Here is a 24065-nt window from a genome sequence, read left to right as displayed (position 1 = left end):
TAAATTGAATGTATATGTATTTAAGTTTGTTCATTTAACTTAATAAGTTATTTAAGCTTATTTATTTAATTAACTTAATGTGTATTGAAAGGATATAAATAAGTTTTTACCAAGTGAGCATTAAATTTATTCATGAAGGTTTAGTTCATTTATAACATAGATAAATGTTGTATATATATATATATATATATATAATTCAGATGTTCAGATCTTTACAAACTTTACTAATCTTGGAGGTGAACGACTCTCCCCCTGATTCACCCACCGGATAGTGCGTCAACAGCCAACCTCCACAGTTTGTCCATCACTGTAGGGTTGCTCAGGCCCCGAATCAGATACTCGAACCATGAATCCCTCGACAAGTCTTTTCCTCCAAATTAAGTGCCCGTGAATATTCTAGTTGAGGCTCAAATCATGGTGCTTTGAGTATCCAATTAGTGTCTTACAGTTGCACCGTATCCGGGAGCTTGATAAATGTCTCTTTAGGTTACAGTTCACGTTTGTAGTAGTTTTGTCTAAGATTTTGGAGAAAATCGCTTAAATGAGTGCGCTGTTTAAAAGAAGTATTGGTTGAAGGAGATTCGTTAATAGGATTGGCAAAATTAACTTGTGATGAAATTGTTGTTGTAATACACTCACTACTGCAACGGTTTATTGTTAATAAATTCCATGCGATATAATCTTTCCTCATAGCATTCTCTGTAATAACATCTCTGTACAGATGTTATTAACACAATTGATAGAACTGAAGAACATCTCTGTACAAGGGTTTATAAATTTTAATTTTTCTGAAATACAAACTGTAGACATTTCTACCATGGAAGAAATATTCCATAGAATTACAATTACTTATACGTTGCTCCAATACATATCTTGTATTTTTACATAGGTTTGGATTGCGTAGAGCACAGAACTTAGTCAAGTAACATAGCCACCTTATCCCTCAAACTGCTCTTCTTTTTTGTCAGAACTGCATCATTTTTCCAGATTTCCTTTCTTGTGGTGGATGGCTTGATAGTTGTATAGCTGAAGGCAATATGTTCTTTAGCAAATGTTGCTGCTTCATAGTCTTCAGATTTAGGTTTCTTCAGGAGAGGACCCAAAAGGAGATCCAGCATATTCTGGGCAGAATCTCCTGTTTGGGGGGCATTTGCTGCTGATGTTTCAGATTCAGAATTCTTTGCCTGGAACAAATGGCAAGTGGAATGATTGGAAGTTGGCATTTCAGTGCATCTGGATAGGGTTTTGTTGAATCCAGAATCCAGGTGTGGACCGCATACGCTGGAAACAGAAGAGATTGAAGGATGTGTCTGCAATTGCTCCTTTGAAGTTAAGCATTCAAGTTGTCTCTGCCTATCAGCATTTACATACTGCAATGGATGGTGAAAGTAATTCAGTAATAAGCAGAAATGCAGTGGTAAAAGAGACTTACAAATGATGTCCTGTTAATTGAAAAAAGGGACCCTGAAAGCATTAGCGCTATAGAAGATAAGAGCAGCATAAAATGTATGTTGATGTGTCAAAAGATTGAGGCAGTTGACACTAGTATCACAGATTTGATGGGCCCTACTTGTAATTATGCAAATACCTCGGAATGTATATGTCGATACTAGTGTCACATAGATCTGTTAGAACCTACATATACTTATCTAAGTATCTAGGAATCTATAGATAAGATTACAAAATGTATAGACGGGACGCAGGAGACTCCTTAGGAGTAGTTAATCCTAATAGTTTTCCCTAAATTAACATGGTATTAGAGCACCAAGAATCTAGAAGCCAGCTTCTTTTTGTTCTCCATCCGCACATGTCATCTTTCTTGACTATCTCAAGCTTTTGCTCGCCCCTTGAGCTATTGCCAATGCCTCTCTATATTTCTAATGATGGAGCAATCAACAGCCTGGGATGGTGGTGATTGATGGAACGCCAATTAGTAGATCATTATGTTGATGATATTCACAACCAATGGGGATCCACTAAGGAGCGAGATCTCTCTGCCTATGCCTATGACACTTTGTCATACAGATGCTATGGCTCATCTCACATTTAAAGTGATCCAAATCATTACATAAAATGCCCTGGTTAAATAAGTAGGAGGAATATTCTTGTAGGGCAAAAATTAAAAGGACATTTTTAATTATCTAAATATCTCCTTACTTGTAAGAGTCAAAAGAGCACCACACCATATTTATCGTACTGAAAATGCCCTTATTCCAGTGTTATAGTAGGCACAGAGTAACAGCTACAACATGTAAAAATTAAATGGATTCAACTCGGTCAAAAAAATCTATATATAAATCATTTTTATATCAAAAATCTCTTTTACGAACTTGTTCAAAATTGCTTAATTGTAATCAAAATCACTTCAAAATAATCAAAATCATAGTAAAATTATTGTAGCAACTACTTAAAACTATTTTAACCTTTTTGCAATGCTCTTGACCTTTTAAAAGAAATTTAATCAAGATTAAGCAAGTTGATAAAGAATTTTTTTTATATAAAAGTGCTCTATATATAGTATTTTTGACCAAATTAAAATTTAAAAAATGACTTAATTTTACATGTAATAGTTACTCTGTGGCACCTACAACAGTATAAAATAAGGGTATTTTTGAAAAAAAAAAAAGTGTTGTTTTGACGTTTTAAAAAGGACGGACACCCTTTTGACAATTCTGATAACTAGGAGCTCCCCTTTGATTTTTGCCTATTTTTGTATGCATGCCACAGTTAGGGATAGCATGACGAACTGCTCTTAGGGAGAGGCATCAAGGCCATATCGTTAGATCCTATAAACAACAAGCTAATTTGTTGCCTGTGGTAGCTTCTCCAACACCCATGTCTAATGTTTCCCAACTGTCTACTCAAATTGATTTAAGCATTGAAGAGCCGACTCCTGACTTACATCGGTTTTGCTATACCTTTTAAAAAAAAAAAAAACTGAGGGCCTCGTTTAATAAAAAAAATCCAAGGGATTTTTTATAATATTTTTTATTAGATCTCTATAACCCTTCTCCCTCTCATGTGCTCTATGTCCATGAAGTAGAAACCGCCCCTAGGTGGTTTGGTTGTTAATCCAGCAAACCCTCCATATGGATTGGATATTGTCGCCTCCCATTCATGTTGCTGCCCTCTCTACACAACATGTGGTCAACCCTCCTAATGGCAGTGTTGAAGTCTCCTTAATTGACTCAACCAAATCCAAGGCCCGCGATCTCATCTCCATGACAAGTGGACAGAGCGACTCAATCTCCTCCTCCCCACCTTAAAACTTGCCGCTTTATGTGGTTTTCCAACCCCAATTCCTCACGTAAATGACAACTCCCCCACTCAACCAACCCTTGTACACCAACCCCTCTAACCAGAGCCATCAAGACTATAGCGTTGACAAATCTAATTAGAAAAGGTTGAAGGATTATATGGCGAACAACAAAAGCCTCATCTACCTTCCCAGTGCTTAACATTGATTCCCTCGCATGCTAGGTACCGGCAAAACCAACAAACAAAGGCAGTCACCTCCCTTGAGTGTGAGGCCTTACCACTCGTGCTAGATTCCTTTCCCATTGCACTTATGCATTTGAGACTAATGATTGTGGAGACTCCTGACTTCAACATAAGATTACTAATGATGACATTGCAAAATCACAAGGATAAAATTTATCCTTCACGACAATTTTAAGCGAAGATTTAAGCAATCTAAAGTCCTTTTATGATATAGAAGTTGCTAAAGACATTTATATCTCATAAAAAAAGTATGTGCTTAATATGCTTAAAGAAGTTTATATGCTAGTCAATTTGATGTTAAATGAGATACAATGGAAAAATAGTTGGACCAAATAATATTCCTATAGAGGTATGAAAGTGCCTAGGGAAGTAGGATTTTAAATGACTTGTGAAGTTGTTCAATCTAATATTGAAAATGAAAAAAAGTCAAATTAGTGGAGGATAGTCCCCTGTATAAAAAAGGAAACACACAAAATTATACTAATTATAGAGGCATTAACCTAATGAGTCATATTATAAAACTTTGAGAAAGAAGGATAGAAAACCGATTAAGGAGAACAAGATGACCAAAAGTCAATTTGGAATCATGCATAAAAGGTCAACAATAAAGTTATGGGAAAAGAGGCAAAACTTACCCATGGTGTTCATTCACAGAAAAAAAAACTTATGATAAAATCATGAAGGAAATTATATGGAGAATTAAAAAAAAAAAATATTAGCGTAGCGTATATTTAAATAATTAAGGATATGTATGAGAATGTAATGATAAAAGTGAAGACTCGTAAAGGATTAACTAAAACGTTTCCTATAAAGATAGGGTTACATCAAAGATCAACTCTAAGTTCATAGTCTTTTACACTAGTCATGGATGAACTCACTAGATACATCCAAGATGTGTTACTATGTTGCATGTTGTTTGCAAATAAGATTGATTTGGTTGATGAGACATGTGAAAGTATAAATGTTAAGCTCAAATCTACATGTAGAAGTTTTGGTGACCTACTTGTAATCATGCAAGACCAAGGGATGCATATTCTAAATTATAATAATAAGATTATAGAGGACTAACTAGGGATAACCAAATCTAATAATTTTCCATAAATTAACATGCTTGATGAGATTAAATGGTGCAACAGTATGACAACAATAAATTGCTTGAAAAAACTTATGCAAATAATAGGATAGGCATGCACAACCAATCAATACCTACAAGAAAAAACATAAAGTCATAAGTACCTCTTCTGCAATGCGCACCAAATCGTCAACTGTGATTCCAATTACATTGTCATTCGCTGGAGGGCAAGCAACTTCATCACATTTTTGCCTTTTAGATTTTCTAACTTTAGTCTTTGTAGCAGTCCCATAAGCCACTTTTTTTAGAGTTCCCACATCTTCCTCAGTATTTGTTTTAGTAGTTCCATATTTAGACAAGGAATTATCTTTGGCTACGTTTATTTTACTTGTTTTTGTCTTTTTTTGTGCAGCTTTGTTACTCTCAACAGTTTCAGGTTCACTTAAAGTAAGAACGTCATCAGTTGGTTTATTTTTCTGGGTTTTGGCAATTGAGTTTCTTTGAAAACCACCATCCAGTATGTCAGGTTTCTTTTCTGATAGTGAAGATCCATTTGTTTCACAATAGTTGCCTGTTTCATTCACAGAGTTTGACCTTTCCATCCATGAAGGCAAACGCCTCTTTTTTCCAGGATCAGTGTTGACAACTACTTCAGTCATCCTGTATTCTGTACAAATTTTAGTATTGTATCATAATTTATTGTTATCGTACATAAGAGACAGACAACCAGAAAAAGTATTACATGAAATCCACAAATAAAAAATACTGAGATTTCATAATATTATCAAACCCAACTGGGGATCTGTTGTAAAATGTAAGCTTGCAGAGATTTTATATTTTCCCAAACCCATTAAAGCTGAATAGATATGCTAATATATCCAATTTTCGATGATATAAAGTTTGCAAAAGCAACACAATTCACATGCAGAACATACACTCTTGGTGATCCATAAAATAAAAGTACACTTCTCCATAGATGAGCAGTATAAAATATCACTTTAAATGCACCAAATTTAGCATATCGATGTAAATTGGTGTCAACTATTGTGCAGATAACTTTGAAGCCTGGAGAGCAAAACAAGTGACTATTATAGGTTCCATAACGATCCACATGAACCATTGTAAGTGTTGAGATAAATGTGTTGGAGGATGATTTGACTACCCTGTCTCCAACCTCCAATTGAGAATGAAACAGCAAATAAAAACCAAGAAGAGCGTCAAGACTAGCACCAGTTAAAAAAAAAGGTGTCTTTCCCCAATTAATTCGTCATAAATTGATCTTAATGCCTTTGAAACTTTTGAGGAACCACATCTCACAATGTTTTTTTTTCCCGTCTCATTTTTCGAAAACAAAAAGTCTCTATTCTGTCACCTAATCACAATTCCATCTAGGAGCAGTCTCCGTTACGACTCACATATCCATAACAACAACGGAATTAAACGAAAGATGAGAAAATTAACCTGTAGGTCGCTGTGGTGCTGTCAGCAGCTGAATAGGTCGGAACAACTCAAGAACGCAAACCCTAATTCCGAAACAATCTCAAAACATGGCGATGAATCTACCTGAGTTTGCGCGGCAGGACCTCAAATCGAATTCTCTCTGCAAGAACACAAAAGGCGAATGGGCGAGGAACGTGAGATGCAGATCCCTCTAGTCGAACAAAAGACATTAGAATCAATCCAACAGGATCGTGATTGGGTCGGCCCAATGAAGAGTTTTGTTGTGTCCAACCCATTTTTAATTTGACTAATGGGTTCTCTGAGTAACACAAGGAATCATGAATGACCGATTGGGTTGATTTTTAAACTTATTTGATGAGCCAAATCAATCCGATCCTAAAAATGGATTAAGTCATTAAAATAATTATTTAAATTTGATTGAGCTTAATTTAAACTTGACTTATGTTATCCAACTTTAATTCAAACTATTTGATTATTTGTAATTTTTATATTTTAAATTTATTTAATTAGTTATTGAACTTAATAATATAAATTTATTTATTATTTTACAAATTTCTATATATATTTAGCAAGTTGATATCACTTGGGTTCATATTGCTAATAAATAATATATATTGAGATAGAGAGATTTAAAACAAATGCTGTATAGGCAGAGGACGAGGAGATAAACCTCCACTTAAATACTTAAATCATTTCTTAGCTGCTCTTTGGATAGCAATCTGCATTGGTTGCATGATCAATTTTTACCTCATTCTGATTGAGATATGAAATATTATCACATTAAATTTTAGGATCAAAACTTGATGTGTCGGAGCATATCTTCTTCATGCCTTGGTTATACATACTAATAATTAATAGTCACTTGTAATTTACCTCCTCTGTGTTAACCTAAAAATAGATTGACAAGAATATTGAAAGCAAGCGAATCAACTTTTACCTCATTCTTTAGCCTTTACATGATACAGAATGACTTCATCCACTGGATCAGTAGCAGGGCGATCTTAGAAGCTTGTATTTATTCTCGAAAGAAGTGTATAAAACATTAAAGCATCTTCTAGAGTTCAACATAAGATACTGCATTTCAATAAAGAATAATCTTGAAATTTCGAAATAGTCAATAGAATAATCTAAAAAGAGGATAAGATCAATAGGAATCCTTGTAAAATACCGGAATAATGATAAAGGAATTTTCCGGAATTTTTAGAAATTTTTCTGGAATTTTTCGGAGAGCGTATGGAAGAGTTTAAACTGAGCCCCGGGAAAGCCTGTTTAGGTTATCCCATTTAAGTGAGGAAAAGTTTATTTATCTTATTTATTGTTATTTTCTTTTCTTTCTCCCTTAAACGCCGTTTTCTCTCCTCACCCGCCCGATTCTTCCCCCAACCCGACGCCTCTTCCCCTTCCTCTCGGCGCCGAGCTCTCCCCCTTTCTCCTTACTCCCGAGCCCGATTCCCCTTCCTCTTCTCTTCTCCTTCTTCCTCCCCGGAGCCTACCCAAGCGCCGGCGAGCGCGAGCCACTGCCGGTCGAGTCGTCGCCTGTGCCCTAGTACCCTCTGCCGATCTCCCTTCTTTTCCGACGACACCATATAAGCGTCGGCCACCTTGCTCCTCACGCGCGCCACCACCGTCCCGGCGCCACTTCCTCTTCCTCTGCCCTAGCCCTAGTTTCCACTACCGCCAGTTGCCGGCCGAAGTTCATCTCCTCCTCTCCACTCTGTCCGACGCCATGCCCTAGTTCTGCTAGGTTGGCTGTGGTCGGCCTACCAAATGGTGGCTTGCGTTATCTTGGATCAGAGATGAAAATCTGTTAGGAGACAAAGATTTAGCTTCCTTGATCCATCGGCAACAAATCTGTGGCAGCAGTGGCTTCATCGTTGCCCCAACAACAACTTCCAGCGGTTGCATTTCCTGGCCGTGTGTCAACAGGGAGCAATCATAATAAGGTAAGCTAGAGATCAGTTGCAGTTTATTGATGGTTTTGAATGGTATCATTAACTAGTTATGATTATCAAGAGGAAATTAGAATTTAAATATAATGTGTTGAGTTAGGGAACATTTGATGTGGAGGGCAGCAACATTAATTTGCTCCGGCTATGGGTTTCCAACGCTTTCCGACAGCAGGCACATCCGGCAGTGACTCAACAGCTCGGGCATTCAGATTTGGGCTTCTTGACTCTACCATCCACTTTGGAGGTCCTTGTTTCGGCCGTGAGTAGAGAGTTGACAGCCCTACAGTGGTGTTTGGTGTTGAGGAAAGAAGTATGATATCATATTTGTAGTGATGCGAGTTTAATTTGTAGTTAGAGGTTGCGATTGTTTGTCTACCAGTCTTTGTAGCTTGGCCAACATTATTCACTAGCGATCCACAGCACCAGTCATTCTGTTTTAGGCAGGGAACCCCTTCGACCATGAGCCATCAGCGATCCTTTTGGATTTGGATGAGTTCTTATGATTGGTTTAGATTAAGTTGTTGTGATGGACTATGCTTATTGCAAGTCCAACTTTGAATGGATTGGTTAAGATACGATTGAGGAGTTAGATAATCCAATTAGGGTTTATAATTGAATCTGGATTTATGTTAGCTTCTCGAGGATTTGATTTAACTAATTTATTTATATGTAATTAGCTAAATCTGGATACCAGGTATTACAGGACTTTGACACGAGACGAGCATCTCGACGTCGGATTTGGACTGGATTGGACTTTCCTATTGGAAGCGGGTACTTTGACTTTATGTTATTTGATATGCATAATAATGTTTTTAACAGATAGCAACGATTGTGTTTTTCTTATCTGTTTCGGTTGATCACTACCCGATCTGTTACATGCTTGTTTGTTTATTTGTTATGCACATCATGTTAGTACTTATCTGATTATACATGCTTATAGGGGTAGTGACACAATCATGTTATATATTATGTCCAGGACCTAGAGTTTTTGATATCTTATCTGATCTGCGTACCTTTGATTTAGTTCATTGTTCTATGGTACACATTTTATATTTATGTATAGATATTGCTATGTTGTTTAGGATATTGTCATGTTTAGTGTCATGCATCATCTTGCATGATTGCATGCTGTGCGATAGTTTGCTCCATTATTGTCGAGCACATCGCCAGTTACATGTATCTGTACACACCACCACTCATGGGTTAGTGGTATATCAGACAGGTATGTAACAGTTCTACTGTTTGGCTCCGTTGGTCTGGTGACTCAGCGTGGTAGCCGGTAGACGGTTCTGTTCTGTTTGGCTCCGTTGGTCCGCTCATGGGTAGTGTGACGCAGCGTGGTAGCCGGCAGAGATTCCTCCCCGTCATCGTGTACCGAGAGATGAGAGCATTGAGCTCCCCCATTTATGATTTGGGGTAGGAGAATAGGTGTACTCCGACAGCATCCCGTCCACTCGGTCACTCATCAGGAGCAGTGATGGCAGAGTGCACGGTTGTCACAGCCCTACCCACTCGGTCTCACCATTGTATGTGAGATGGCTGACTGGCGTTAGGGGTGACCATGATATTGGCATCATATACATAATGCATTTATTGCTTGTGTTTGCTGCATTTACTTGCTGCATTTATATGGATGCATATGATTGACATCATCTGAGTTTATGACACTCTCGATCAGCGACGACCCTGTTATACTTATACCTTGGTCCTGATTAGTACAGTTTTCTCCTGCTTATTTCAGTTGCATTTACCCTTCTTGTATCAGGAGACTGTATGCATGATTAGTGCTAGTTGTTATTTTCTTTATTATGCATATCAGTTGTTACCCGCTGAGTTGTTGAACTCACCCCCGTGGACACTATCTTTTTCAGATACCAGGTTGTTTATGGAGTCGCTTGGAGTATCCTACCAGCCGGTCCCCATGTCACATTAGAAGACTAGTCTCCGTATTTTTGTTTATTTTTATCTTGGTAATATGATATGTGTGTATTTGGCTTTGTGTTCCGGTTTTGTTTCCGGAGTGTTGTGTTGTTGTGTGGTGTAAGTCTAGCTGGCTAGCAGTCTTCGTTTATAGTTGTATGTGTTGTCTATTGGATTTCCGTTGTGATTGGTTTTGATACAGCCGAGTGGGCTGTTAGATTTACATATAACTGCGTGGTTGTATTTTTGTGGTATCAGCCGAGTAGGCTGCATATAAACTGCGTGGTTGTGTGTATGTTCCAGCCGCCTGTGGCTGATGTATATTGTGTCTATAGAAATATTTCAGATTATCACCCGTACAGGGGAGGTGCTGCCGAAATTTCTTCGGACAGGGACTCCCCGGGGCGTGACAATTTAGACGCTCACTTGGCTACTAGGATTCATAAACTCTAGTACTTAGCCTGGAGGTCTAGAGTTCAAATCCTGGGGAAGGCAAAAATCCACCGACCAGGGGTGGGAAGTCCTTGTAAGTAACGGCACGGTCGGAGGGTCGTCGGTTGACGACATAAGGGGTTGCCAGTTGGGCCGCTATTGTGGCCGCCCAAGGGACCAAGGTTGGGCCGCCAGTTGGGCCGCTAGTGTGGCCGCCCAAGGGACCGAGGGGCCGGGTCGTTACAATCCTACCATTCACAGTTAATACAAGGAAAAATATAAGAAAAACTGTAATTTTTTCAACCACATTGACGGCACTATCTAGCTAGATGACAATTGAGTCGACTAGTTGCCTTCATGGGACACACACAACCTATTCTATTCTCCTCTTCCATCCTTGGTGGTCGACCCTTCCTCTTTTCCTTTCGTCTTTTTTGTGGCCGGCGGCATCAATCCTTGGAGAGACATTGGTGGCCAGTTTTGCTTGGAGAAGAAGAAGAAAATGAGGTGTTGCATCCTAGTTCCCTTTGGTGGAAGGTGGCCGAAACTTGTAAGGAAAGGAAGAAGGCTCGGGTGGCTTTGCATCTTGGAAGATCATCGCTCACACGACGTCCAAGAGGTGAAGAGGAATACAATAGAAAATCAAGCTAGATGACGATTGAGTTGACTAGTTGCCTTCATGAGACACACACAACCTATTCTATTCTCCTCTTCCATCCTTGGTGGTCGGCCCTTCCTCTTTTCCTTTCCTCTTTTTTGTGACCGGCGGCATCAATCCTTGGAGAGACATTGGTGGCCAGTTTTGCTTGGAGAATGACTAGCGAATTGCAACTGTTGATCAGTTATAGCAAAATCATGTACTGATATAGTATCTGATTAGCTTAAGCTTACTAAGACTTATTAATAGATAGAATTATGATAAGTCGACCGAGGAACTGCGGGTAGATTGCAAAAGAACCAGTCCTAACTTGGCAATAAAAGGCAAGGGTGCCGACGAGTAAGTCCAAGGGCACACTGGTGTGAGCAAGTAAGCCTTTAAGAACCTCCTAAGACGTAAGTAATTCTAAAAAGAAAATAAGTCCTATGTAAGAGGAAGCTAAAATAGTGTTCAGCCTATGTCTAAACATTGGGAAGAAAAGATACAGGAATGGTATACTAAGTCGCATACTTCGAACCTAGAGTACCTTAATTTAGCCCAAACCAACAAACAGCCTACAAAAGGAAAATTAGCTCATAACATTTCAGTAATATATGACCGATTGTGTTTATCCTGTAGAGTACATCTTAAAAACTTCAAACAAATCCAAGAACAACTACGAGAGGTACAAAGTGAGAATCAAAAACTAAGGGAAGCCCTAGAAAATCTCACTAAGGAGGTAACAGAGAATAGACCCTTAACTGAGAGGCAGTTAAAGGAGATACTTGTTCAAATAACTAAACAGCCTAAACTTATTGAACAACAAGCTATTCAGTTGACTGAAAATCTAAGAAAGAAAGTCGAGAAGGTAGAAATCCTTCTACGAAAAGTAGAGTCTTTCCTTACTTCATGAGTAACAGCTACATCAATACTCAAGCTACAAACTCATATAAGGAAGCCCTACAAGCTACTGAAAACATTGAAGCCCCTGCTCTAGGTTTTTGTAGACCTACAGAATACAAGGGTACTTCTAGTAGTGTAACAGCAGTGATCAAACAATCAAATACTCAAATTCAACTTCTTGTCTCAATACTTGAGAAACTCGAGGCATTAGAAGAAAGAATCAAAAGGCTTGAAGAACGGGCAGTACCAGCGCCACAAGCACTCCCTGAAGCAATTATTCAAAGCCTTACAGAGCGAGTAAAATCTCTTTCTTTACAGGAAAAGCCTAAAGAAGCAAAAGGTACTCTTCGAGTTTTCAAAGATCCGTAGGCAAAAATAAAGAAATAATGGCTTCAAGAAGCACAAATCCTCCTGTGACTACAATTACCAGAACCAATGAAAGCACTCCTTTATTTGAAGATCAAATAAGAGATTATAGACAAAACCAAAGAAGGAGGTACAGCGTTCAAAGAACAATACAAAGAGTAAGCAGGCGACTTACTGGAGGATCCTACAACCATTCACTAGAACAACAGATGGACCCTCAGACACAACTGAGGCTTTCTATGCAGGAGCGAGCTGCAATAGTACCTGCTGAGGTACTTTATCACTCCAGAAGGGATGATGCTCACCATCGAGTCTATATTCACAGATCTGAAGAGGCCATGCTGGTTACTGAAAACCAGATTGACAGAGCTTTCATTCAACAAGAAAGCTATGCCCAACTTCAAAGAAGCGGTATGAGATCCCTTCATATGGGAGTCATTCAAGTACGTATTCAAATATTACACCGCCAAGAAGAAGGTACTATGGCTCTAGTTGTCTTCAGAGATAACAGATGGCAGGGTGATCAAGCCATCTTCGCCACCATGGAGATAGATCTTACTCATGGTAGCCAACTGGTGTACGTAATACCAGATACTATGCTAACGACATCTGACTTTTACAGAAATATACAAGTGTCCATTCTTACCAGAGGCTATGAAGGATGGAGAAACGGTGAAGCAAACCTCCTTATTACTAGAGGTTTGGTCGGCAGGCTATCCAACACACCAAACGTTGGATTCGCCTACGAAGTGCAAAACGTCGTGGATTACCTTGTAAGCCACGGAGTTCGAGCTCTTCCTGGAAGAAGCTATAGTACAAGGGATATACTTGGACACAACTGGATTATCAGGCAGTCAACAGTAAATATTCCAATGCAACTAACAGAGGTAAACACACGAAATTTATTAGATGGAAGTGTTTCCCTAAAATTTGATAATTATCAAACTGCCACAACCTCATCTGCCCCAAAGTACAACTCCAAAGATGAAGAAATCCAGTCTGATGAAGAAGAAATCACCAACCATACCATTGCCGTACTAATTGAGCAAGAACAAGAAGAAGAGATGTTAGTAAAAAGAATATCTTCACTTGCTCAACTTCCTGTCAGAAGCACAAAAGGAGCTGCGGGTTATGACATCTCAATTACTCATGCACAAGATATACCTGCGAAAGAAAAGTCTCTCTTATCTACAGGGCTTTGTATACAAATTCCCAAAAATACATATGCAAGAATTGCCCCCAGGTCAAGTGCGGTTATAAAAGGCATTATGATAATGGGAGGAGTTATTGACTCAGATTACCGAGGGGCGGTAAAAATCCTTGCTTTCAATACAACTAACAAGGATATCTTTTTAAATAAACAGGAATGCATTGCTCAAATAATCCTAGAAAGGATTAGTACCCCAACAGTAAAGGAAGTGGATAATCTGGAAAATACCCCAAGAGGAGATAAAGGGTTTGGCTCCACTACACGAGCATTAACCTTCAGAAATAAGCCAGAAGGAGATGCTGGATTTAATTTTGAAGCCAAATTTACAAATCAAGTTACTTGTTCTAAAACTGGTCCAAATTCCCGATGCCCAGGCTGTCATTTCTGCTATAAGGAAGATTTTTATTCTCCTTCTCCAAACTATAACTGCTACGCCACCACAACAGAAGATGAAGTCCTAACTTTACAGGCAGAAGCAAGACAACATGCTATTCAACAGCATAAATTCCTGGAAGAAGAAGTATATCAACAATTAGTTGATGGTCCATATTCTTTGGAAAGAAGTCTAGCTATAACTAAGCGACAGCGTCGGACTTCACAAGAATACAGACGCCAACTACAGCGGGAATTAGAAAACTTGCCAGTATCCTCCTCATCCAGTACAAGCACACGCTTCTTGTGTGCCCTCACTGATGATCAAGGTAATGATTCTGAGGATGATTATCTACAATACTTACAATATTTAGCATTACAGGACGTACAACCGGTTTATGACACGTCCTCTTCTGAAGAATTTACCAATCCTTTTGCGAAAGCGGGTGGGAGTAATAAAGATCTTTCTTCTTCTGATCTTTCTAAAGATAATCACTTTATTGCTGCCGCTACAATGAACCAGGACAAGGAAGTTAGTTGGGTGACCAACTACCCTCAGCTATCACAGCTTCAGGAACAAATCTATTCTCAAGAAGCTGTCTCAAATTATAGACCACCTATTGATACTTCTATGAACCCGGTGGGATACCCTCCAAACCGAACCCTTAAAGATGAGCCAGTCAGTATGATACCACCCATCGAGCCAAGAGGAACAGCTTTTAAAAGAAAAGATACATCAGAATGGTGGAATCTACCAACGGCGCATCAACAAACTGGAGCACTACTCACTCTACCAATCCAACTCAACAGAGTTGAAGATGTTTTCCTCAGATGGGAAGCAATTACAAAGAATGTAGTCGCTCAACAGAACTTCACAGATGCTCATGACAAGGCAGATTTCATAGAAAATCTACTAGGAGAAACTGAAAGATTGACTTGGATACAATGGAGGACAGCATATCCAGGTGAATACCAGGAGTTATTAAATTCAAGTGATGGAAGAAATGACACTCAAAACATTATATCCCAAATTAGAAGGGTATTCTTGCTGGAAGATCCTTTTCAAGGATCTACTGATATGCAAGACAGAGCATACCGAGATCTTGAGAGACTCTCCTGTTCTCAGGTAAAAGACATAATTACCTTTCTAAATGAATATATGATTTTGGCTGCCAAAACAGGAAGGCTATTCATTGGACCGGAATTATCGGAGAAATTCTGGCTAAAGCTACCAGGAGATCTAGGCCGGAGACTTAAAGCCGCCTTTGATGAAAAGTATCAAGGCAACACTACAGGAGTTCATCTTAGGGTGATATTTACCTACAAATATTTGGAGGAAGAATGCAAGAATGCTGCTTTCAGCAGATCCCTCAAAGATTTATCCTTCTGCAATCAAATTCCAATCCCAGGATACTATGATGGACCAAAGAAAAAATATGGAGTCAGAAGATCAACAACATACAAAGGAAAGCCGCATCAATCACATGCCCGAATTGAAAAGAAGAAACACTTAATCAGAAATAAAAGGTGCAAATGTTTCTTATGCGGAGAAGGACATTTCGCAAGAGATTGTCCAAGGGAATACAAAAATATCAAGCGAGTAGCTATGTTTGAAAGTCTAGACTTACCTGAGGAATACGAGATTTTATCAGTACAGGAAGGTGAAGACATGCCGAAAGAATGGGTTAATCTTAAGCCCAACAAAGATGAAGATCGGAAGCCCAACAATAGAATTTCTTGGGGCGACTATAGGCAATTCAACCATAAAGCTACAAGCCCATATAATTTCAAAAGTTGCGGATTTTAAGGATGAAGAACTCAAAACTACTAAGGGGCTACGAACGCTACGTTCGTGGTTAGGCCTTCTCAATTATGCCCGCTCCTATATCCCGAATCTGGGAAAAATTCTAGGGCCTTTATATTCAAAAACAAGCCCAAATGGAGAGCGAAGAATGAATGCACAGGATTGGCGTCTCATTCGAGAAGTTAAGGCAATGATCCAAAATCTCCCAGATCTCACTATTACTCCAGAAAAATGCTTTGTTATCATAGAAGCAGATGGATGTATGGATGGATGGGGAGGGATCTTGAAATGGAAACAGCAGAAATATGACTCAAAGGCATCTGAACAGATTAGTGCTTATGCTAGTGGAAAATTCTCACCACCTAAGTCCACTATTGACGCAGAAATTCATGCTGTCATGAACAGCCTTAATTCTTTCAAAATCTATTATCTGGACAAAGAAGAATTACTCATCAGGACTGACTTCCAGGCTATTATTAGCTTCTTTAATAAGTCAGCTCAAAGCAAGCCATCCCGAGTCCGATGGGTCTCATTCACTGATTTCATTACCGGCCTAGGAATTCCAGTACATTTTCAACATATAGAAGGTAATGAAAATATATTGGCTGATGCTTTATCTCGACTTGTCTGCTTAATTACAGGACCATGCATCCTGGAAACGAGGGACCATCAGATTATGGTTCAAGTAGAAAGCGCTTTAAAGGAAATGAAAGAGAAGCCCAATCCTCAGGCAACTCAATCTCTGATCGAAGTTATCAATTCTTGGCTCAATATGAGTCTCTCAGCGGAGGAGCCGGCCCATGGGCCTGTACTACACAAGAAAAAGACTTGCGGTCCCACCTTGCAGACATTGAATGGACAGTCGGCCAGCACGCTCTTGACCACATCTGGGAGCTCAAGCTTATCCTGGATGCCAAAGAACAAGACTTTATACAAAGAAGCCAGCTCACCAGGGGCCTCCACCTCTACTACTCAGATGCTTTACCGGAAGTCACGGCCACCAAACGTGAATTATTGAATGCCTTTATTCACATCCAGAGTGTCATTCAACGTATCAGGGACACTCCCCCTTGAATTATTGACGACAGAAGCAAATGGTGGGCCTATTACCCAACAAATCCAAAGAAAGGAGATTTGCATATCTCTTTAGCTTTAATAAAGGATTCCTAAATAGTGGACTGAGCCCCGGGGAGCCGTCCATCTGTCTACGAATCTTTATAGCCTGAATAGGCATTAGCTGTAAAGGGTATAGATGTTGGTTGTAAAGGCAGAAGAGATAAGAATGAGAATAACACCCGTGAATGATGATGGGGCCCAATGAGCACCCAATTCACATGTGAAGTTCCATTCCTTAACTCTATATAAGCCTTACCTTAGCTCATTGCAGAACACACACCGAGCACCGGTACAAGTTCTACTTTGAGTTGTAAGTTCTGAATTTCCTTTCCTGTTTCCAAATTCCTTTCTTGTAAGCTTAGTCTTGTATTTTACTCCTTTATTACACTATCTAAGTTTGCTTGAAAGAAGCGTTCCCGCGAAAATTTTTGGCTTCTATGATAACAAAGCATTTTTCTGGAGGAATAGTGAGATTTGGGAGATTTTGGATCATTGCCTTAACTTCTCGAATGAGACGCCAATCCTGTGCATTCATTCTTCGCTCTCCATTTGGGCTTGTTTTTGAATATAAAGGCCCTAGAATTTTTCCCAGATTCGGGATATAGGAGCGGGCATAATTGAGAAGGTCTAACCACGAACGTAGCCCCTTAGTAGTTTTGAGTTCTTCATCCTTAAAATCCGTAACTTTTGAAATTATATGGGCTTGTAGCTTTATGGTTGAATTGCCTATAGTCGCCCCAAGAAATTCTATTGTTGGGCTTCCGATCTTCATCTTTGTTGGGCTTAAGATTAACCCATTCTTTCGGCATATATCCAACAAGATCTTCAGATGAGCCTTATGTTCTTCTTCTGTGGCTGAGAAAACAAGAATATCATCAATATAGACTGCAATGAACTGTTCAGTACCTTTAAAGCAATTATCCATTTTTCGTTGGAAAACTGCAGGGGCATTCTTTAAACCAAATGGCATAACAAGCCATTAAAATAGACCTTCTGGCACCCAGAATGAGGTCCAAGGAATAGATTCTGGGCTCATTGCAACCTGATGAAAATCACTCTTGAGATCGAACTTTGAATAAATTTTGCTTCTTCCTACTCGCTGGATAATAGTATTTATGCCTGGTAGACTGTATTGATCCTTGTGGGTATTGTCGTTGAGGCGTTTATAATTGAACACCATTCTTTCCTTGCCTCTTGTTTCTTTTCCAGTGTTTGGATCGACAGTAATACCTGAATATACTATGATAGCAGTAGTTCTGTGCTTACTTTTAGAAGGCCTTATAACTTTGAGATCTAAGAGGGACTTAATATGCCTTCTAAAGGATTCTTGCATTTGAGGAGTAACATGTTTGAGGGGTTTGTCCTCAATAACAAGATCTGGATTTTTGATCTCCAGTTTGCACAATATTTGATTTCTTTTATGAGGATCTTGCATTATAGTACCTGATTGCCATGTACAATTTGCTCTTGAATCTGGTTGTACTCTTCTTCTTCTAGCTCAAGTTCTTGATAGTGGGGCGCAGATGCTATTTCTTGTGTCTGGATGGTAGTAATATTCTTGTAGAACGTTACTTCATTTCCTTCAATACGGACCCCTCCGTACATAGCTCGTATAAAGTTGCAGCCAAGTATCATAGTGATATTTCCTCCCAAAGTAAGAGGAAATGCATATGTATAAGGAATCCGAAAATTATGTTCCCCAATTTTCATATTCCTCATTTTCAGCTTTTTGTTTGCAGTAGTCTTTGAGTTGATGTCGCTGAAATTAACAATGAAAGTATTATCTTCAATTGATTCAGGGGGAATGGATACCTGATCAATGCAACAGGTTGTGGCTCCAGTGTCAAGAATTGCATTGACTTTGAATTTTTCAACTCCTTGAATATCAAGCTCCACAATAAGGTTAAAAAGCCCGTTGCCTTTAGGTGTTGGCTGCCTTGTTTGTTCAATAGAGAAAACTTTTTCCTTGCCGTTGTTGATAAGCACATTTATTTCTTCGTTTTCTTCTTCCTCTTCTCCGATATCTTCCAAGGCAGGTAAGGCTGGAAGTAAATCTTTAAGACTTTTCTTCAAATCTTGATTTTCTAACTCTAGAAATTCCACTTTCAACTTGAGTTCTTCATTTTCGATAGTGAACTCTAATTCATCAGCCTTGGCATTTCTCATTATTTCTTCCTTTTGAAGAGAGAATGTCTTTTGAGCTTCTTCTAATTGAAGCTTAGCTAGGGCTTGTACACCAAGTAACTCTTGGTTTAGTCTTTCAATTTCAGTTTTGGCCCATGCAATGTAAGTAGCCTGCTCCTGTATAACATTAGTTGGAATAAAAGGGATATGTGTGGACCTTTCAACTGGGATCTTCATATCGAAGTAGTTGCTTGTGCATAATCCGCAGGACGTAATCTTACAGGTGCTACAATGCATTCTATGGCGCTTCAAAGTTTCCCTTTTGCAGCAATGGCAGTTGAGATAATCAGTGGGAATATTCCCATTTATTTCCCATATGTGATGGCAGTCATGTTGCACTTTAGAGACTTTAACCATTGGTTGTCATCCACCAGTTTTACCTATCATATAGGAATTTATATTTTCTATGAAAACAAATAAAAATTCCTTATGAATGATAGAGTTAACCTGCTGGTCTTCGCCTTCTGAAATACTGTATATGGCATCAGACTTGTCTTCACCTTCCTGTACTGATAAAATCTCGTATTCCTCAGGTAAGTCTAGACTTTCAAACATAGCTACTCGCTTGATATTTTTGTATTCCCTTGGACAATCTCTTGCAAAATGTCCTTCTTCTCCACATAAGAAACATTTGCACCTTTTATTTCTGATTAAGTGTTTCTTCTTTTCAATTCGGGCATGTGATTGATGCGGCTTTCCTTTGTATGTTGTTGATCTTCTGACTCCATATTTTTTCTTTGGTCCATCATAGTATCCTGGGATTGGAATTTGATTGCAGAAGGATAAATCTTTGAGGGATCTGCTGAAAGCAGCATTCTTGCATTCTTCCTCCAAATATTTGTAGGTAAATATCACCCTAGGATGAACTCCTGTAGTGTTGCCTTGATACTTTTCATCAAAGGCGGCTTTAAGTCTCCGGCCTAGATCTCCTAGTAGCTTTAGCCAGAATTTCTCCGATAATTCCGGTCCAATGAATAGCCTTCCTGTTTTGGCAGCCAAAGTCATATATTCATTTAGAAAGGTAATTATGTCTTTTACCTGAGAACAGGAGAGTCTCTCAAGATCTCGGTATGCTCTGTCTTGCATATCAGTAGATCCTTGAAAAGGATCTTCCAGCAAGAATACCCTTCTAATTTGGGATATAATGTTTTGAGTGCCATTTCTTCCATCACTTGAATTTAATAACTCCTGGTATTCACCTGGATATGCTGTCCTCCATTGTATCCAAGTCAATCTTTCAGTTTCTCCTAGTAGATTTTCTATGAAATCTGCCTTATCATGAGCATCTGTGAAGTTCTGTTGAGCGACTACATTCTTTGTAATTGCTTCCCATCTGAGGAAAACATCTTCAACTCTGTTGAGTTGGATTGGTACAGTGGGCGGTACCGGGTAAGAAGCAACCGGTACTGCTGGTGCGGGTGCCGAGTATGTAGTAATCAGCACAGATGTCTGTGGTGCCGAGTACATAGTAGCAGGTACGGCTAGAGGGGGTGTCGGGTGCACTGCGGGTACTACTGATGGGGGAGGGGCCGAATATGCTGACGGTGGTATCAGTGACGGTACAGTCGAGGTAGATACCTCTGAGGTCAGAACCGTCGGAATCTGAGGACCTGACGTGCTCCCAATAACTTGAGGAGTCTGTCCCTGACGGACAGGCTCAACCCCAGCAGATCTCTCTGGAGACTCTGTCTCTGGAGAATCTATCGCCCTCTTATGTGGACGACCACGTCTCAATACCGGAACACGTGTATGTGTCATATCTGAAAATAAAATGTTACCCAGATATTACTATAGGTATGAAAACTAAAAAATTACTTATTTTACCTATTTGTCGTCTGGAGATGTCCTGTCGCTGCTTAACCCCCAAATAGAAATCTCGTCAAATATACCTCGGAATTCCGAAATGAGAAAATCGACGAAAATCCGTACAAATCCCAAATAAATATCCGAATGCTAAGTAGTAAAACTGGCTCGATACGAAAATATTGGTATCGGATAAAACCTCAATCCGAGCACTGACAAGTAACGTACTGCGATAAAAATATTGTCATGGTAGTCCAGGGAAGAAATTTGACATCTCTCACACTCACGGTGTGATATGAATCTCTCATATATCAATACCGGTCCGGAATCGACCAATCTGAATACTAAACAAACCACGGGTTTATATAATCATTCCACAGGTTATATATATATATATAATCAATCCATCATTTAATAAGGAAGACGATATAAAATCATCTAGATATATGTAAATGCTCCCTTACTGAAAATGAAAAGCGAAATATAATAGAAAAACAATAGGAGCAAACGAAATGTTCATAAAGTCCACAATACAAAACCCATCACCGTGATACGTAAAACAATAATACAAATCAACAAGAAACTAAACATGGGCCGAATCTGGAATCCTCAATACAAATAGTAATATAACGGTGTGAGTCCATAGAACTCCAGGTGAGTAATCGTATGATATAGAACATATAACTAATAAAGAATAACTAAGACAATCAACACTACGATATAATAATGGTATAACTCTCTAACGATAATAGGTACGATAAATCGAATAAACTGCAGTAACCACAATAGGTGTATGCCTCATCGCAAGAATAGTAAGAAATGCAATCTCAAATAACCCACACTATGAGGCTTGAGTAAATGATTGTGGACATACATCTAGATAAAGATAGTCAAAGCAAATAAGTACGTCACGATTGCATCAATCGATACACGTAAGTCATCCTCCAATACGCAACAATCACAATGTTATCTACGGTATACAATACGGTAATACGGTCACCCCTCGACGCTACCACCATGATCGGTGAGACCGTGGGTAAATGATTGCACCGCTGTGACACGAATGGACGGAATTAAGTATACCTATCCTCCACCAAATCATGAGGGAGTGCAACGCCTCATCTCCGAGACACGACGGGGAGGGACTCTGCATACCATACGCCACACACTACCCACGTGACCAATGCACCACAGGCAATTGCCCACACACTGCGTACCACAGGTCTTTCACTACCCATGCAGTGGTCGTCGATGTGCTAGTTCAAGCTCAGCAATGAAAGCTCAACAACAATGGAGTCATCATCGCCCTAAGATCGTCATCTTGGATGATGCGTGACTTTGTGATATGTCATACGATATACCGTCCTAACATATCCTCCTTCATATATGAAGAGACATATATACACAAATCCAAAAACACATAACAAGTATGTCTAGCAACTAATCCAGTATAGAGAGAAGCACTACATATCATCACCTCTAAGAGCATAGGTACACATAACAATAAATAAGAACATATAAGTCTAAGGTATAGCAGCTATCAGTAGAAATATGTATCAGGTATCAACTAAACTAAAATCAGGGGAAGTGCTAAACTACCAATCACTAATAACCGCCTACAGGTATCGAATAACTATAACCAGGGAAGTGATAAATCTACCAATCACTAGTAATTATATAGAAACTGCACATATCATAAGACACTATCAAGAGATAAGTCAAAGGGTACCTGCCTCAAATAGAAGGTACTCTCATGCGAATCCAAGGTCGAGATGCCTGTCTCGAATCAGAGTCCTGCGTCAAAATAATATATATATTTTATTTAGCTAAATCCAAATGAATAGCTAAATAAAATCCCCAAAACTAAATTAGGACAAAACCCTAATCAAACTAAACATCAATCTACCTAATTGAATCCAACGGTTAATTAGGGTTAGTTACCTAATCCCTAATCAATCAATTAGATAAAAATCTAAACCTAAAACAAATCTACACATAAACCTAATTCTTCTAATAATCAAATTTATCCCTAATTCAATACATGAACCTAAGTTAACAATTCTTGCTAGCACATCTTGTAACCATCTACAACAAGGATCCATTACCCTACATCTTACCTACATTCACAGCCGTTGCAGGAACAAGTAGCTACTGAATGGAGTGGCTGTCAGAACCAGGAACAACCTCAATAGAATAGAACCTCACTGCTAAAATCAATCGGATCAAGAAGGAATTAAACAAAGATCACACTTCCAATACCACAGCAACAGAACCTCACTGCTCTGATCAAGCTGCTGTTGTAGAGTTGCCGGAATCAAACGAAGACTCCACAGAACAGAACAGAACCTCACTGGAATCAATCAGTGGAAATCACAGATCGCACAACAACCCTTCAAGCTTCTGCCCGACAACTCAATTGATCCCATCATCTTCAACCGAAACCTAAATCAACCACAAGGAGGATGAGGATCAAGAACAGAGATCACTAAATCAAACAACCTAATTAATCGCCTACCTCCAAGATCGCTGCTAGGGCGACCTTGTGCACCTCGCCGTCAGCCAGAGAATAGGAGGAATCGAAACCAGTGCTAGGGCACAGAGAATCTACTCTTGTCCTCGACGACAGTGGTGTCGACGCACGCTTCCGGCTACCGGCGATCTAGGGCACAGGTCCGCAAGAAGAAAGCTCAGTTGAAGCTAGCCCCTCTCTCTCAAAACTCCGATTGAAGACCCTCGCCGGCGATCAATTTCCCTTGGTGGCGTGGCTGTCCGATCCAGCCTCTGCGTCGTGTCGGAGAAGAGACGAGAAGAAGAAGAAGAAGAAGAAGAAGAAGAAGGGGAGTTCGGCTTGAGCAGAGGCGAGATCGGGAAGAAGAGGGCCGGGTGGAGAGAGTGGATCGGCGATTTGGGGAGGAAATAAAAAGAAAAAGAAAAGGAATTTATATAATAAACATTTCCTCAAACAGGTTTTATCCGCGTCCGCCGATCGATCTCCTCCAAAATTCTCCGTAAAAATTTTCAAAAAATTTTGAAAAAATTTTATAAGGTTATTTTCTCAAATAACCCTATTTATTTAAATTTTTCGATCTCTCACATTCTCCCCTACTAATAAAAATTTGGTCCCCAAATTTCGCTATAACTAGAAACAAACACTAGAATATAACCATAAATGCTGAAAGGAACTCTGACCCACATACCTCAAGTAAAAAAGATGAGGGTATCGAACTCGGATCGTATCCTCCAACTTCCAAGTAGCCTCCTCGTCAGAATGATACTGTCATCCGATGTTAACCAATCGAACAGTCTTGTTCCGCAGCTGACGCTCTCTATGGTCC

The 24065-nt window shown here is 39.3% G+C and overlaps 1 protein-coding gene across 8 annotated transcripts; it reads right to left on the bottom strand.

The window, feature by feature from the left end:
- Positions 1-759: 759 nt before the first annotated feature.
- On the bottom strand, positions 760-23640 carry LOC122052513. Of its 8 annotated transcripts, none has more exons than XM_042614066.1 (6): positions 23246-23640; positions 22990-23172; positions 22848-22894; positions 22464-22524; positions 4738-5233; positions 760-1370 (listed from the first exon to the last, which is right to left on the bottom strand). In XM_042614066.1, exons 5-6 carry the CDS (start codon positions 5230-5232, stop codon positions 915-917), a joined length of 951 nt encoding a protein of 316 aa, XP_042470000.1. In that variant the 5' UTR covers position 5233; positions 22464-22524; positions 22848-22894; positions 22990-23172; positions 23246-23640; the 3' UTR covers positions 760-914. The 8 variants fall into 8 exon arrangements, with proteins under 8 accessions (XP_042470000.1, XP_042470001.1, XP_042470002.1 ...); XM_042614067.1 differs by having other exon boundaries at positions 22848-22934; positions 23004-23172; XM_042614068.1 differs by having other exon boundaries at positions 22848-22934; positions 23009-23172.
- Positions 23641-24065: the final 425 nt, after the last annotated feature.

This window comes from Zingiber officinale, chromosome 3A (assembly GCF_018446385.1).
Source record: "Zingiber officinale cultivar Zhangliang chromosome 3A, Zo_v1.1, whole genome shotgun sequence".
Lineage (NCBI taxonomy): Eukaryota > Viridiplantae > Streptophyta > Magnoliopsida > Zingiberales > Zingiberaceae > Zingiber > Zingiber officinale.
Note: the sequence above shows the minus strand (reverse complement) of the source record. Positions and strands in the feature narration are given on the sequence as shown.